The sequence below is a fragment of the Brachyistius frenatus genome, unplaced genomic scaffold (assembly GCF_029030835.1).
Source record: "Brachyistius frenatus isolate BFR_SWC_R1_liver_20210118 unplaced genomic scaffold, ASM2903083v1 Contig_89, whole genome shotgun sequence".
Lineage (NCBI taxonomy): Eukaryota > Metazoa > Chordata > Actinopteri > Embiotocidae > Brachyistius > Brachyistius frenatus.
In genome coordinates, this window is record NW_027210688.1 from 685,001 (window position 1) to 702,500 (window position 17,500).

Here is a 17,500-nt window from a genome sequence, read left to right on the forward strand (position 1 = left end):
TCAGACAAACTCAAAACTGTTGGAGCTCCATCACACCTGAAGGTGGCAGCAAGCAGCAGCAGCAGCAACGGAGACGCTGTTTAACACCAAAGAAGAAGAAGGAGGAGGTGGAGGTGGCAGCACCACTACAGGTTGTAGTACAAGTACATGTTGTGAAGTGACCAAACAGTTGTTGGTCTGAAACAGAACAAAATGTTGACATATCAACGCTCAGCTGCTCATTCACCTGCGAACATGAAGGATGTTGTTTCAGGTGAGTTGGAAGAAACTCAGGTGAGTTCAAGCACACCTTTTTCTTTGCTCGCCTGTTTTTAGCCACAAATACCAGTTTTTTTTTAAAATGTATATATAACAGTCAGAGTTCAGAGAATGTTATCTACTGTTTTCAATGTACTTTGGTGCATAATTTATTGTTTTATTTACCGATGTTTTAAAAGGCTTGCTGATGCCAATCTTAAATGCTAATGCTCCGTGCTAACATCTAATGGCTACAGAATGTGAAGTACTAATGCTAATTGCTAGCTAATTCTGCTGATAATTAAAAAGGATTGAAAATGATTGTTAATCATTGAAAAGTGCAACAATATTGGAAAATATATAAGTAAATCTGCTCAAATACATATTTTGATTGTATTGTAAATCTGTCCATTATAATTATTTTTTTAATGCTAAAACACAAGTTGTCGCTGTGATATTTTATATTTTCATCTCATTATAAATGAGGACTGTTTTTAGTGTTCGGTTATTACGTGAGGAAATATTCCAGCTGAGAAGTTAATGAGGTCTCATGTTAGAAACAGCAAGAGAAAAGACACCAGGTGAGAACTTTCATCTCCACCCGGGCAGATGTGGTCGTTGGTCGTTTGTTTAATTGACGTGGATTTTCTATTGTTCTCATAAAGACTCATAAAGACTTTTTTTTATGGTCATTTGTTTTCTTAAAAATCTTGCAGTGACATTGTTGGTCCGTCCGTCCGTCCTGCTGGTCTCGCTCTCCTCCGTTTGTTTTTCCGCCGGAGTCCCCGCTTGCATTAAAGCGTGGTGTTAATGTCTCCTGCTCATCAGGCCGCTGACCTGGAATGATTGTCCACATGACCTGCTGTCTCTGTCCCTCGTCCTCTTGGTTTTATCTTCTTGCTTCCACCATTTAATTTAAATAACATTCGGGAGGGGGAGGAGGGGGGAGGCACCTTTAGCTTCATGCATTAAATCTGACGTTTACATTTTTAATGTCAATTAGGTTAATTTCAGCTTAATGTGGGGTGAAATCTAACCTTTAATGTCGTTTGGACAAAAACCGGTTTGATCTATAAATCATGTTTCGGTTAATAGTTTTCTGCTTAAAGTATTCTATTATATTTTTGACTTCTCTTTCTTAGTTAATTTTTAATTTCATGTAAATACCAAAATGTTACCAGAAGCGCAATAACGTCATTATTGGTGGACAAAGTTGTCGTGAAGCACTTTGTAATAATAAAACCTGACAAATTCACCAACTTTAGTGACTTGAAATTCATTCTAAGTCACGTTTTTTTTGTTTTTTTTCTTGTTTTACATTTTAAGAAAAGCAATAATTTAGATGCTGACCTCGGCGTCGTGTCACACAGGAAACTGCGAATGTCTGTACATCTGTCAGAAGACATCACGTCAACGCTGACATGTTTGAGTGCTGCTATTTTTGTTTTTTCAACTGCTGCGGCTCAATTTGTTCCACCGGTTTGCACGTTTTTTTTTCCTTCATATAAAAAAACAGTCTTCATGGATTTCTTTTTAATCTCTTACTGATGTTTACGACATGCTGCAACAATTATAATAATCCTGCTTTAATTACATTTATAGGAGGACATTTCTTTTTGTGGTTTGAAAATCAGCTCAGGAGAGAAACTGGCATTTGATTTCATAGTTTCCCAGATGGCCTCGGGTCCAAAGGTCAACCTTTTAAGTCTTGTAAAAACATGGAGAGCGTGATGAAAATCCATGTATGCACTAATCCGGTGGCTTTTAAGACTATAATAAGGGCGAGAGGTCAGAGCATTTCCTCGGCCAACTGCGGGGAAGCCACATAAATATGGATATTAACATAAAAATCTGCAAGGTAATATGGTAATTTGGTTCCAGGCGAGTTGTGCCGGGAGAAGGAGGTGCAGAATGAAAACAAAATGAAAACAACGCCCCTCTTCAACTGGTTAAACGCCTCTTTTGTCCAATCGGGACACTCGACTGAAGACCTGTCAATCAAGAGGTTGACTTCTTTAGGCCTCTTAATCCCGGCGCTCTCTTATCTGACTTCGTTGTCAAAGCTGCCGAACAGCCTGAGAGATCAAAGACGTTTAGAGTGAACCGGCCTGTTGAGCATTAACCCCCCTCCCCCTCCCATCTTACCCCCCCCTCCCTCCCATCTTACCCCCCACCCCCACCCGCTGGAGAAAACCTGCCTAACGAGCTGATCATAGACGATCAATCAAGGGAATCGCTTTCCCTCTAATAAGGAGCTGTCGTTGTTAAACAGCAGGATGGGTCGGGGGGGTGACGACGTCCCTCAGGCCCCTTCTCCAAATGTACATCTCTTTTCCCAGAAGGCCGAGCGAGCCAAAAAAAAACAGGCAGCTGCAGGTCACCCCCCACCCCCCCGTTTGTGACGCTGAGGTGAACGTGGGACGACGAGGACACTCGCCGAGCTTCGACAGCTCTTTTTTTTTTTTTTTGCCTCTGGGCTGAATGAAACGTGCTTTTAATGTCTTTTTTAAAATTATTTTCTTCCTCCTTGTGATCCCTGGCTGGAATAGGGGGGAGGAAGGGGGGGGTTGTAACACCTCTCATGCCTCTTGACAGGAGTGATCGCGCACTCCAGAAATGGGACGATTCTTCCACAAATAATTTAACCTCATGAAAGCCTGTCGTGATCTAAAAAAACAGAAGTACTAATTTGCATGCTGCGCCGTGAACTTCAGGAAAGAAAAAAGAAAAAAGAAAAAGCCAGCCCAGGCGATCCTGATTGAAACGAGGAGGCGAGAGGCAGCAATGTTCGACTTCTCTTTGATTTCTAAAGGGGGCTCTCTCGTCTTCAGTCTGGAGAGCTTGTCTGTGTTAAACAAGCGAGCTGCTTGCCAGGCGGGCCTATCCTTCAAGGATGAGTGGCGCTATTGATCTGATCCCCCGCCGTAGTTGCTCCGCTCGCCCAGCAGGGGGGGATGTCTCTCTGCCTCTCTGCTGCTGCCACCCGCCCCCCCCTCTCCCGCTCTCTCCCAGGGCTGCGGTATCCGTCTATTTGATGCTCTGTCTTTCTAATTAGACAACCCTTCTGAAGCAGGTAGCCTCAGTCCAATTGCTTTCTGCCTCTGTCTCGCTCTCTCCGGACTATCAGTGTCACTAACGAATCAATAAAGCATCGGGGCGGAAACCACAGAAATCAGCACAACCGGGACTCCTCCGAGCGCTGCAGCCGCAGCTACCTGCGCCGCGGCGACGGCCTCACGTCCCGCCGTGAAATACGAGCTGAAGTGCGGCGTTGGAGGCGAGAGGCCGCTCGTACCGTCGCTTTAAATCCTGACTTGCGATATCGCGCCGATCGGACGCACTTCAGTCTCCGCTGCTGGCTTCTTCTTTCAGTTAACTGAAAGTTAGTTTCCCCTTCAACTCTTGTGTATGTGCACTCGCTGCCGCTCACACGCATTGCAACAGTTGCATAAAAGCCATTAAAAAAACAAAAACTAACAACAACCCTGGAGGACATTGTTCTCTCAGATTATAGAGACTTCCAACTGTACTCAGCTGCATTGAGCTATTCATCACTCTGTTGTAGTCATAAAGGGAGTAAACAAATCCCTGCAGGAGGGTATGGGAGGGGGAGGGGGAGGGGGAGGGGGAGGAGAGGTCGCCTGTATCTCATCTGAAACATCATAGCATCGGAAAAAAACAATTACAAGACCAAATTGAAGATGTGCTAACCATGCTGGTAATTTACTAGTTTCCTCCCTTGTGGAGGGAAAACTTTTCACAAACACACACACACACACACACACACACACACACACACACACACACACACACACACACACACACACACACACACACACACACACACACACACACAAATAAAAAAAGGAGTGTGAAACGCCTGTACACTTTCCAGCCTAAACGGTCGCCAAATTGGCCACGTAGAGGAAGGGGGCGGGGCCACTGACGTAAAGGATTTTCAAATTAAAGCGTGTGAGGAAGCTGCAGCTGTTCCTGAACACTGAGTTTCTTTTTTTCACCGCTGCTGCTGCTGCACAGAAGAATCAGCGTGTTTATCGAGTGAGTTGATTTCTGGGTAAAATAATTAAAGCTGCAGGTATTTTGGACGTTTTACGACATTGTTCTAGACTTTTTGGTGAAGTTGTACTTCATGTGCAAAAAAAAAAATATATATATATATTCTTCTTCTGGAAATAAGACTACATATTTGTCAACATTTCCACGTGACATCGTTTTTAGCAGAATTGTTGCAGCAAACTCCAAAACTGTGACAGAACCGAAACCACAGTCTTCATTGTTTTAACGAGTGTTGAGTTGAACAACGTGGGTGAAGGTGTGATCGGGATCAGGAGAGTAAAAATGGACATGTTTGTTCCATCGCCGTCGTTCGGCCTCCTCTTCCTCCTCTTCCTCCCTCTGCTTCTTTTTTTTTTTGGAAGAAGAGATTTGGTGGCACTGCTGCTGGTTTATGAGCTACAGGCCTCCGCAGCCAGCTGAAGCCTGACTGATCGCCCTCTCTGAGCTGTAATGGAGGACCGTGGATCACCTTAGACTCACATTAGAAGGACTGGCCGGAGAGGTTAATTAAGAACGTGACGCCGAAGGACGGCCTCTCTCTCTCTCTCTCTCTCTCTCTCTCTCTCACCATCACTGGATTTATTTGTGCAGTTTGGGATTAATGGTGATGATCTTCTAATGAATCATTTCCCTCTGATTTTTTTTAATTTGATTTTTGTGCTTGAAATAAAGTAAAAAAAAAGAAAAATTAAATAGAAAAGACCCCGGCAGCTGAATTTAAAACTGTTACACACTCCCGAACGATTCCTTAGTTTCCACCAAATTATGCAAACCTCTCGGCAAAATCCTACTTCAAATGCAAATACCTCGCGCTCCTCCTCTCTTAGCGTCCTCAGAAGTCCTCAATAGTTTCGCCAAGGTGAGACCGACAAGTAGAAAAGCTCCTTAATGTTTGCAGCTGTTCAGGTTTTTGTGATGAGATCAGTTAGTTTGTGGGAAAGTAAGAACCCGAGTACAGTTTCTGAGACGCACACTTTGCCTCCGTTTCTCCATTTTCTGCTGCTTCACATCTAATCTGTTACTTTTCTGAAGGAGATATCGCACTTTGCTTTTCAAGCCGACGAGAATAATTTGTGTCTGATTATGTTCTTTGGAAAAGTTCAACATCTTTCTCACCGGCTCTGAAATAGAAAATAAGAATATGCCGATTAAAGGTGAAGCTTTTCCTTCTGCACACAACTCATCGAGTATCAGAGAAATAACAACGTGCACAGAATAGTTTGGACTGGAGGCTTGAAGTTTGAATATTTCACCACGGTTCTCCACTGTACTATAATCTCCTTTAAATCTCATGATAACGTTGGTTTTTTGAGGAGATCTGATGTTTTGAATTACCGCCCGGTGCCGATCTTAATATAAGTAGAACCCGACCAATACTGGATTTATAGAGAGTAAACACATATTCAATATCGATTTATCGGCCCAAAATATGGTTATCAAGCACCTGAGACAAAGATATCTTAACGATAACTTTGTTGTCCAAAAGGACATCTGTGCTTTGAAAGTGACCTTCACCGTACCTTTTTAAAAAAGTACGAATCAATTGATTTATAAATTATCCTAAGCAGCTTTTTCTGCATTATTTATGTTATACAAAGTGCATATCAGACAACACAGATACCAATAAAACCAACAAAATCAGCCAACAAATAGATTACTCAGCCTCTGAATACATGTCAACAATTCAAGGTGAAATTCCCTCTGATAATATGAATGCCTGAAAGTACACAGTACTCCTGCCTCTCATTGGTTTTCATGTATGCTGCTTGTTTTATGCATCTGCAGGTACATTTATTATCATAACGGTGATGCACTCTGAAGGAGTAGATTAAATCTGAATTATTTATTGTATGTGCATCGGTGACTGATTTCCTATTTGACTGTTTTCATTAGTTGCCGTGTGTCTTTTTTTTTAATTCTTTTTTCTTCCTACCTGGATTCTTATTCTCTCCAGGAGATAAATCTGTTTTCATGAATCTTTCATCCGATAAAGACGCGGTTTCCTCTCCATCTAACTTCTCTTGTAATTCGGTTGATGTTTCCATCAGAGTTGCCTGACAGCGCTGGAAGCGCATGTATTTTTCACCACGTGTGGCCGCGGTGTGAAAAGGCAGAAGTAACCGGTTAAGTGTGTTGTGTTCGTATGTGTTCGCTTTCTGCCAGATGTTAAAGATGGAAAGAAATCTGAGTTCACTTAAGTTCAAACCACAAAAAAAATAAAAAAAATAAACCTATCTCAAACACAAATCTTGTTACGAAACAACTTCTTTCTTTTTTTTTTTGTAATTGGAGTTTAAAGATTAAACGGAGGACGTCCTCAGTAACCAACATTTTCAAACGTAAGATGCCAGGTGAACGGACGAGCACCTTCATTAACAAAACTGGGATTACGTAACGGAGCGACGGCCTGAATTCACCTCCTGCTTTTCATCATACGAGCAGAAATAAATTGTGTGATGGGGGTGAAAAAAAGAAAATATGCAAAAGGTTGGGTGGTGCCAGATGTGGGTCAATCCTGAGCCCGCGGTCCTCTTTACTCTCTCACCTCCTGCTGTCGGGGTGAGAGAGGGTAGAGAGAGAGAGAGAGAGAGAGAGAGAGAGAGAGAGAGAGCTATTCAAAGGGGCGAGCGAGGCGGTCGAGGTTTGTCTGATTCCCCTGAAAGTGCAGCGGCAGCCGGACTGCTAATCTACCTCTTCACCCCCGTCGCAGCTCAGGGGATTGGGGATTACAACAATGGGATTTAGGATTTAGAGGGTTTTTTATTTTTTTAAACATTTTTATATATTTCTTCCCACCGCCCCCCCCCCCCACCGTCGTACTGTGCTTTTATTGACTGATTTTTTTTATTTTTTAGGCAAAATTCATTTAAACAAGTAAGAATAGAGCTGTTTGCTGTTATAGAAAGTTTGATGACGTTATTGTAAAAACTTACATCAGAAAAGTATGTAGTATGTTATTATAAATTAGTTTTAGATTTTTTTTTAACCTTTTTATGTACTTTTTTGAGAAAACTGTTTCACTCCAACATGAGTTTGGTCGCTTTTGATTACATATGCTCCTCATCAGCAGATGGATTTTTGCCCATTTTTAATGAACTTGTAGATGTTAAAACAAAAACATTCCCATCACTATAAAGACTGCTTAAATACTGAGCTCCTTTATTAGCCTTGAAGACGGGACGTGAATTTCCTTTCTGGAGCTTTCAATCATCCTCAGTGAAGGTCTTCAGAGATTCTGGCAAAATTGTACTTTTTCAGGCTTTAAACAAACTTTTTTGTTTATGAAATAGAATTTATGTTCCTGAGTTTTTGTCCAGATATGTTTCGCTGCTTTATTTTGTGTTTTGAAAGTCATTGAAAAGATGAAGAGGAATTCAAAATCCAAACATTTCACCCAAAACAACAGCGTCTTTTTTTTTTTCCCCCCTCCGTGTCCAAACCCCTAAATCAAAAACCTCATTCGCTTCCCGTACTGTGATCTACAACGCCGCCGTCACCTCACTGTTGTCGTGAGGACACGTGAAGGCCCTCATAAATACGGAAACGCACGATCGTGCTCACGCACACTAAAACATGTCAGACTCAATCAAGTAGCTTCGGTCGACGCCGGCGTGAACACGTGCTCTGCAACACCCAAACACACGACAGCACTCTTCAACGCACTCACGAGTGTTCACCGGCTGTATGGATACACCCCCCCCCCCCCCCCTCACACACACACACACACACACACACACACACACACACACACACACACACACACACACACACACACACACACACACACACACACACACACACACATATATATAAATAAATCCAGCCCTCTATGGGTTGTTGACTGCAGGCACATTGTTGCATTTCTTGTGGGCGTTTGCGTTTTCTTGCCCTCCGCCCACACAAAACCACCAATTTCACAATCAACCAGCGCTTCGATATTCCCTGCCGGCCTGACAGCTTTACTATTTATTCAATACAGCGGTCTGGGACTGATAAATCCAACCGGACAGATAGAATTGATTGATTAAATGCTTCAAAGGGGAAAAAAAATAACAACCTAAGAAAGTAGAGGAATGAAAAAACAGAAAATACTCGATGCATCTCAACTTTCCTCTGGAGGAAAAAAAAAATAAAATGACGTGCGGTTTGTCATTTCAACTAAATTTATCCAAAGCAGCACGGAGAAGTTAAATAAAGCGACGTAATTTTCAGGTCTCCACTTTATGTTCGATTTATCAAACGTAATCTTCTTTGACAGTTTAGACAGCTGATAGAAGAAGAAAGAAAATGTACGGCGGTTTGAAGATATATTTGTTTTGGACTTCACAGTGATGTCAAAACTAAGAAAGATGAAAGCGTTGATGTGATTATGCAGTTAAAATGCTGAGCAGACACCCATTAAGGCATATATCACTATATATATATATATATATATATATATATATATATATATATATATATATATATATATCCCTCCTCCTCCGCAGCAGGCGTTGTCTCGACAACTTAACCAGCGACACCTTTCGCCCTTAAAAAAAGATTTAAACTTTCTTTTCTGTTCGGGTGTTCGGAGACGAAACCAACGACATCAATTCAGTTCTTGTGTGCGGTTAAAACAAACACACACAAAAAAAGTCGTGAAGTTTTTATGACCGTTGGAAAACAGACGTGATCCGGTTACTTCTTCGGTCTTCCATCTTCCGCTCTACACCGACCGTCTTACGTCCTTTTGATCCACGTTGTTTGATTGTTATTCATCTTTGTCAAATCATAAAAGCGCATTTTTGCATTTTCAGGAGTTTTGTTATTCAGAATCACCTCCAGCAAATGTGGATAAAAAAAAAATCTGACTTTTAAATACAGCTCAGGGACCGACTTGATTAAATATGAATGCAAATGTTTGATTGTATCGCGGACGTGCGAGTGTTTGACCTTCATGTGTCGTCGCCTCCGTCTGAAGCGCAGCAGCTCCTTGTGTTGGCGGGCGATGAAGTTGACGGCGGCGTACTCCAGCAGGGCCGAGAACACGAACAGCAGACAGACGGCCATCCAGATATCGATGGCTTTTACATAGGACACCTGTAGAGGAAGGGAGGGGGGGGGGGGAAGAGAAAGGAAGCATTGGATAGTTGCTGGGTTTCATGTCGTAGCATCACATATTGTGATTTGTCGGTGAATTACTTCTCTCAAATTACCCAATTTTGTTTTTGCACTCAAGCTTCTTCTTCCTCCTAAATTTAGGAAATTGTAGCTTTGCATTAATAATTATCTCCGTTCATCAAAAAAAAAAGTTGTACTCCTAATTTAAGCAGAGATGTACTGGACCTTTTTTTTTTTTTTTTTAGTACCGTGATGATAAAGTGGCGATGACAACTCAAACCTTCGGGGGTCGAGGAGGGGAACGACCGCCGGGTCGGGGTTCTTGTTTTGGCCAACAGAGTTGTGTGATGCCGCACAGCAAGAAAAAAACAACCAACTTGTGGTTTTCTCAGCAGGTTGTTGTTGTTTGTGTTTTACGACAGCGTCTAACGTTATAGTTTATGATCGGTACAAGTAGCCTCCGGACAAATAAACAACTTTGCTTGTTTGCTTTGCCGGCTGCTTGTCTGTTTGTTTTTTTCGCTGAGTTTGTTGAAGGGTTTTAGTGTTCGGCTTCAGACTCTGAACACGCGATGCCTCCCGTGACATGAAGGCGGATTCACCATCTTCAGACCTCCAGATAAGAGAGTCGGTGAATTTGTCCTTCCAGAAGGACACGAAGCCACGACGCGAGACGCCGTCTCCAGCCGGACGTTTTTACATGAAACGCGTGCGGTACGAAGCGAGACGGACGGGCGAAGGCTCGTCCGGGTAATAAGAGGCTAAATGAAGTCTGGTTGGATCGTTGTCTGATTGCTATCTGCCCGCCAAGTGCCATTATTCAAGTGCATCCACCCCGGCCTGTCATTACAACTCTCCGTCTCCACACGCAATTACACCGTGCAGCCGGAGAGGGAGATCCTCGCTCTGTCACCGGGAGAGAAAACAACACAATCAGCCGTTTAACATCCAATTAAACTATGACTTTGGCTCACTTTACACAAACACGCGGCGCTTATCGTCGTCGCTCGGCCTGGTTGGGATTCGTGCTGGTTTTTGCGGCTGCTTGTGAAAACATTTGACTCCCGACCGACCTGAACTGAGACACAAACTTACACCCGCATCTCCGGCTGTGATCGTGGAGAAGAAGATCGTTACGTGCGGTAAATGAAGCAGATGGAGAACGGCCGCACCAAACTGTCGGCGACTACGTCTCCGAGTTGTTTATTTTCTGGTGATTTGTTTTTGTTTTTTGTTTTACCGCCGACTGTTTTCTGTCAGTCAGTTTTCCTTCATGTTGATGTTTCTTAAATTAGCTTTAAACAAAAAAAAAACAACAACAACTCACATTTGGGCAGAAGAAGATCAAACCCACTCTTTGATTGAATACTGCAGCGTTGGAGAGACTGACGCGTCTGTTTGAGTGTTGAAGTCGGCGGTCGATGTTTGACGTCGGACTGAGAGCGCCGAGGCCGATGGACGGGTCGGACGTGAACGAAGCCGAGCCGTCGTCCGGTCGCTGCTCGGTGAAGCTGAGAGCTTCTGACAGACAAACGGACCGGCGGTGGTCAGCAGCGCTGCAGCGAAGGTGGCGTTGCTCTGCTCGCGCTTCACGGGACAAATGTTCGCAGATGAAGGGTTCCTGCTCCCGCCGGTCAGCTGACCGACCGGGTGGCTGGCTGCAGTAGTTTAGGCTCGTTAACGGTGACCTTTTGGAAAACCAAATGGAAACCCAAAGACCGGCGAGGGAAGTCAAACCGAGTCGGTACAAAAACGCTTTGCGGAAACTGGTCGCACCGTCGGAAGATAGAAAAACAGCTTCATCGCAGATACGTCAAGAAATAAAGAAAGACTCCAAATCGGCTAAAATCTGAAAAGAAGAGTCATGAAACCGATTCTCAGGAACAACAGCAAACGCTGGAAACATCGCAGCAAAGAAGTCATTTTCACTTATGAATAAAAGATTTGTGGTCGTAACAGAAGGGTTAAAAGGAGAGAGAGACTTTTTGGACCGAATGTACATTTAATCTCCTTGCAGCCAATCACACTGTGTGTGTTAGCAGCTGATGCTAGCAGCAAGTACAACAACATTTCAACCAGAAGCTAAAAGGAGAAACTCTCCTTCCTTCTCCTCCATCTGGCCTCATCTGATGGGCTGCAATTCGAAAGCAGCCGTATGTGTAGGTGTGCGTGTGCGCGTGTGTGTGTGTGTGTGTGTGCTATCAATCACACACTCAGGGGGTACATGTGTGTGTGTGTGTGTGTGTGTGTGTGTCAGTGTGTGAGCAGTATGCCTACCTAAGCTCAGCTGTGCTGTGTGATCATTATTGTGACAGCTGAACTGCAGAGGAATCACGGTTCACTTGTTCAATTTTTAGAGCGCATGAAGCACCTAATGTCAACAGTGCGCTGTGTGTGTGTGTGTGTGTGTGTGTGTGTGTGTGTGTGTGTGTGTGTGTGTGTGTGTGTGTGTGTGTGTGTGTGTGTGTTGGGGATTACAGCTTCCCTGGACATAATTATACAATCCTACTGGCTCACACTCACTCTGACCGTTTTTTTTTTTTTTTTTAATCTGAAAATCCCCAACAGGAAAAGATTCCTCTCAGTTTAAAAAAAGAAAATGTTTTTCTCATTTTTTTTGTCTTTTTGTTAAAACGTGTCTTTTCCAGTCTTGTCCTCCACTTCATCCCTCCGTCCTCCGTCCGTCCGTCCGTCTGCCTCCCGTCTAACACCTTTTTTCTGTCCATCCTACGTCTTTTCTTTCTTGCTTCCTATTTTGTTTGTCATCCCATCTTTAAAACGTGTCCTTTTAATGTCTCCCCTGTCCTTCCTTTCGTAGCCTCTCTTCTTGTTTTAAACTTTAAATCTTTAGAAAGTAACCTGTAGTTTTGTGAGAGTCAAGTGGAGTGAACAAAAGGAGGAAGGAAAGTTGTTGTTTTTTTACTTTATTTTTGACGACGTTTGAAAGGGAAACGGGGCAAAGCGGTTTCTCGAAACCCAAAATATGTATTGATCGTCCTCACCTTGGGCAGAGAGGCTCTGGAACCGGAGCTCTGCGTGGTCATGGTCAGCACGGTGGTGATGCCCAGACCGACCCGGGCCGGCGCGGCGTCCATGTTGATCCAGAAGGAGACCCAGGACAGGATGACGATGAGCAGCGAGGGGATGTACATCTGGATCAGGTAGTAACCCATCTGACGCTCCAGGTGGAAACGAGCCTCGATGCAGGTGAATTTACCTGAGAGAGAGGGAGAGAGAGGGAGAGAGAGGGAGAGAGAGGGAGAGAGATTTTGTATTTATTTTTTTTAAATGAGGAAATGATTCGTAGCTGAAGAGAAGACAGATGTAAAAGAAAGAATAGCGGAGAGTAATCCGATGGCAAAAGTCACCTGGAGGAATGAGAACGGGTAAAAATGACAAATGGCCTGACAGGAAAGAGAAAATTGCACCACAGCAAGTTGCAGTGAGACGGTCTGTTTCTGGAAAAGTATTTTGGGAGACGGTTCCTGTTGTAAAGCTGAACGATGACGGTTTTAGGTCCATATTCTAAGATTCTTATACCTTTTTTGTTTTTGCAATATGTATTTCTATTTTCCAGGTTTTAGACGTGTAGTGTGTTGTTGATGTGCGCTTATCGTCTCACAATCGTGGACATTACTAAACAATTTGAAACTAACTTTTTCAAAAGTAAATTAAAAAAAGTCTTTTTTTAATGTATTAGGAAAGTGAATTTTGCGTATAATCCTAAATGACTTTTGGGGTATCGACCAGTAATTTCTTACATTACTAGTGCTGAAGGTGGTGGAATAACTTTCTAACACCTTATTTCCAACACTGAAGCTGTGATTCAGTCTGACTGACATCTGTGTATGTTTTGTATTAGTTCCTATTAAAACTAAACATTACGGTCTTTTTGTGGTATTCTATCCGTAACACTGAATATTATGGTGATTAATTCAACACGTACGTTTTCAATAGTTCCTTCAAGAGTTCAGTTTTTGAGGGAGATGATGTTCAGCATTTTAAAAGGAGATATATTTGCACACTCCAAGAAAAAAAAAAGGTTATTATTTTGTAATGAGATGACTATCGATACTCGGAGGTTCAAAGATATTCACTTTCCCAGGTTTCCATTCGTGGAGTTGATCATTTTGTCTCCGTAGGTGTCCTGTTTTCCAACATGAATATCTCATTTGGAGATGATTCAATTTGCAGTACGTCAAACGCACGAGGCTGATTCCAGAAAAAAAAGAAAGAAATAATCATAATGCCGGTCGATGTTTAACTCTACTTAAAAGAAAAATGTTCTTTCATCAGTTTCCCCGAGGCGGTTCCATTAGCCAGGGAGGAGCGTTTGTGAATTCTCTATTATCTTCATCTATAAAGGGGCACATTATCTTAGACACGTCCTCTGGAAGAAACAGGTGGAAGTGGCAAGGCGGAGATTAATAAAAAAAAAAAGACGGCGAGGAAGGAAGGACGTGAGGAAGGAGGGAAGGAGGAGAGCTGGGCGGTGAAAAGGAGGATGAGGAAGATGGCGGCTTTGAAACGCGACGACGCCGTCGTCTCTCGTCGGCGCTCACACTCTTAATCCAAAGTGTAAATAAGCAGCGGAAAAATCAGAGAGACACGCTCCAGCTCTCCGAATATCAAATGACGCCAAACATGTTGAATATTTGAATAAACAAACACAGGAGGAGGTTTTTGGGGGGGGATTTCAGCTGCCAGTTACTTGTTGCGGTCTGAAGAGGCGGCTTAGAGAGGAAGATGTTGCCGTTTCTTCCTTCTTCAATAAGCAGACGACACTTTGAAATGTCCAAAGTGGAAAAGTTAGAACAAGTCTACTAATCATAGATTTGAAGTAATTTTTCGCACATAAACTCTCTCTGTATCTTAATGATGCATGGATGTAAAATGACACTTCATCATATTTGTGTGAATTCTTCGAGTTTATGGCCTTGCATGTATTTTGTGAGGTCACAGTGGCCTTTGCTCCACCCCCCCCCCACCCATTCATCCAACTGGACGTTTGTGCCGAATATGAAGAGACTCCCTGAAGGTGTTCCTGAGATAAGATGGATGTTCGAACGTCATAATAAACATAACGCCTTCGGTGGATCTGACCGATCTGATTAGAAACCTGACGATACTACGTCCCGCCCACCGATAGCTGTAACCTGACTGCACCACAGGCCTGTCAATCAAACAGACACGCCCCCCAAAACAGGTCTTCTTGAATCTTCTTTTCTAATGAATGAGGGATTATTTTCAGATGGACCTCCAGAAAACTAATAAGAAGGAGTGACTTTAGCTAACAACACCGAGATAACTGATGGACACATTTTATTCACTTTGGATTTGATGAGAGAAGTTGAATGGGAGTCTATGGAGCCGGAGGCTTTTTGGAGCCGACCTCTAGTGGCACTCGCTGGTATTGCAGCTGAAGACACTTCTGGATCGGAACCATTTTTCAGACCCGGAAGCTACGAACTCTTTTATATCCAGCCTGTGGCTCAAACGCTGCTGATTTTCTCTCTAAAACCGTTCAGTATTTTAATGAAGCTTGATTGTTGGTTCTGGATTAAATCGAAAGATATCTGCCGGCTTTTCAGCGAACTACCTCACCAGCTACTGACTTGTTTTACTTGCAAAAATCACGCACATTTTTTGACAGTTTATAAAAGGCCTTGCTGACACCAGAAGAGTTTAACAAGCCCTTTCTATTTCCAGAGGTTGTTGGTTAGAGCCTTCAAAACACATCTCCCTACAAGTGTGTCTCTATAATGACTCATCCTGTCAGCCATTTATTTATTTGTTCTCTTTCGTGTGACAAATGTGACCCCGAACACGACAATGTCGTCCTTCCTCGTGCCACCTTCCTCGTTCTCGTCCCCTCAACTTGACTCGGTCGCATTCTTGTGCTGCACACAATGCTTCGTAGCAGTTGATGTGTTGCACTCAGCCAGAAGCGCCGTTAGTCCTTGTGAAGCCGCGAAGGGAAAGTAAGTGTGGATGTTTACGCTCGCAGCATGCGCTCGTAAAAAAAAAAGGAGGGGAGGTGGGGGTGGGGGGGATTAGGAGGTATAGAGTCGAGGAATTTCCCCTTCCTTCTCCTAATCCCTCCACAGTATCCAGCACACATTTTGATGAAGTTTAAGGCACTTAAGAGATTTAGATTCTTATCTAAATTCATTCTGAGGCACGATAATGACCCCAAATATCCAAGCCAGAAATATAAATAAAGAGCTGTTTCCAAAGAACTAGAAGGCCCGCGGCGCTGAGGGGCCCGACCCCCACAGAGCCCTGATCTGAACATCATTAGGTCAGTCTGGGATTACAGGAAGGAGCCAGGAGACGCTGAGACAGACCGAAGGCTCTATTTTAACGATCTAAGAGCGCCGACTGAAGCACGTGGTGCCTTCAGGGTGTGTCCGAAACCCACCTATTCTGACAGCAGATAATCTGGGCTGAAGGTACGGTGCAAAGGTTCAACGGGGACGTGCTTTTTCTCTTAATGAATCAGAGGTGTGGTTTTTTTCTGACTTAATATGAAATAATCAGTGTCATCTCCTCTTACAGAAAAAAATAATAATTGATGTTCACAATAATAATCTTTCACAAAGTAATCTTTTAATATTTTGGTGTTTTGCACATTGTGCACCTGCCTACGTTGGTGCATATTTTTCTCGATAAAGACACCGTTGACTTCACACGAGGTTTCAGTTGGTCGAACACTTCTCATTTTAAAACCATATATGTGTGCAGGTGCATTTGGGATTTAAATAATGATAAAAATAATCACTGCATTTGTCTGAAGTCAGCAAAAACACTCGTGTTGTACGCGGTGCTGCTTTTCGTGTCAAATAAGAGCCTTAAATCTGCAGAATAACAACAACATACGTGCCAATAGAAAATATTATATTTAAAATTCTTAATGTTACATTTTAACTTGAATTTTGTATGTTTTCTCTCCTTGTAAAGCAAAGAGCCCAGTTTTTTAAAAATGTGTTTCGGTCTCTATTTTGGTCCTCAACACTTGAAGCTTTTTTGCTTTTCTGTGGGTGGAACTGATTTCTTGGATTTGTTGCTGATACAGTTTTTCCTTAGTAAGTGGTGCTCTTCTAATCCTCTTTTTAAACATGGTGTCGTTACTGCTAAAGGCTACAAATGCTCTCAAAGATTATTCGCAGCGTATTTAGCGTTTGTTTTTGACTGAGAATCAAAACTTTAAAAAAAGGTTTTTGCAAATATATACACGAGAAAATACTGCATGCTTCCACATTTTAAATACAAAGAGTGTCTGAAGGAAAATAATATCTGCAGCAATGATAATTAAATTAACACACACCGCAGTGGGCCTGTTTACATTGCAGTGCTGTAGCAACAGTAACAAATGTCCCTCTTTCTCTCTGTAATGTAATGAGCACACTGGGTCTCATAATAAACCACCAGAGAGCCAGGGAGCAAGATGGCCGACGATCCATTTAATCAAAGACGATCAATGGGAGGCGGCCTCATCAATTAGAGTTAACCCGAAAAGACTGGAGACGAGAGGAAGAGGAGTCCAGGAAATGTGAGGAGGAGGAGGAGGAGGAGGAGATATGTGAAGACAGGAGGAGAGAGAGGGGAAGGAGAAAATATAGTAGCAGCAGGAGGAGGAGGAAGAAGAAGAAGAGGAGGAGGAAGAGGAGGAGGAAGAGCAGTAGGAGGAGATTCGATGAGGTTGGACTTGATTTATGGCTGTGATACACTTCAGAGCTTTTAAGTGCTGTCCATATTTTCCATCTGATAAGAAGATTGAAATTATTCAGCCGGGCCCATATCTCAATATGTGTGTGTGTGTGTGTGTGTGTGTGTGTGTGTGTGTGTGTGTGTGTGTGTGTGTGTGTGTGTGTGTGTGTGTGTGTGTGTGTGTGTGTGTGTGTGTGTTTCCTGTAGCTCTCTTGTGTCTGCCTCTGCACACCCACAACTGGAAGCAATGTGAGCATATATGTGTGTGTGTGTGTGTGTGTGTGTGTGTGTGTGTGTGTGTGTGTGTGTGTGTGTGTGTGTGTGTGTGTGTGTGTGTGTGTGTGTTTAAGGACAATTTAGTAAATCGAGGACAGTT

At 43.0% G+C, this 17,500-nt stretch overlaps 1 protein-coding gene across 3 annotated transcripts in view; it reads right to left on the bottom strand.

Annotated features, from left to right (window-relative positions):
* The window catches only part of glra1 (glycine receptor, alpha 1), a 98,333-nt gene that overhangs the window by 6,874 nt on the left and 73,959 nt on the right, over positions 1–17,500 (bottom strand). For all 3 annotated transcript variants that reach the window (XM_069710080.1, XM_069710079.1, XM_069710078.1), the window contains 2 exons: positions 12,417–12,631; positions 9,247–9,393 (listed from right to left, as the gene is read on the bottom strand). In XM_069710080.1, the coding sequence (XP_069566181.1) occupies positions 9,247–9,393; positions 12,417–12,631 (362 nt within the window). The remainder of the gene's footprint in view (positions 1–9,246; positions 9,394–12,416; positions 12,632–17,500) is intronic.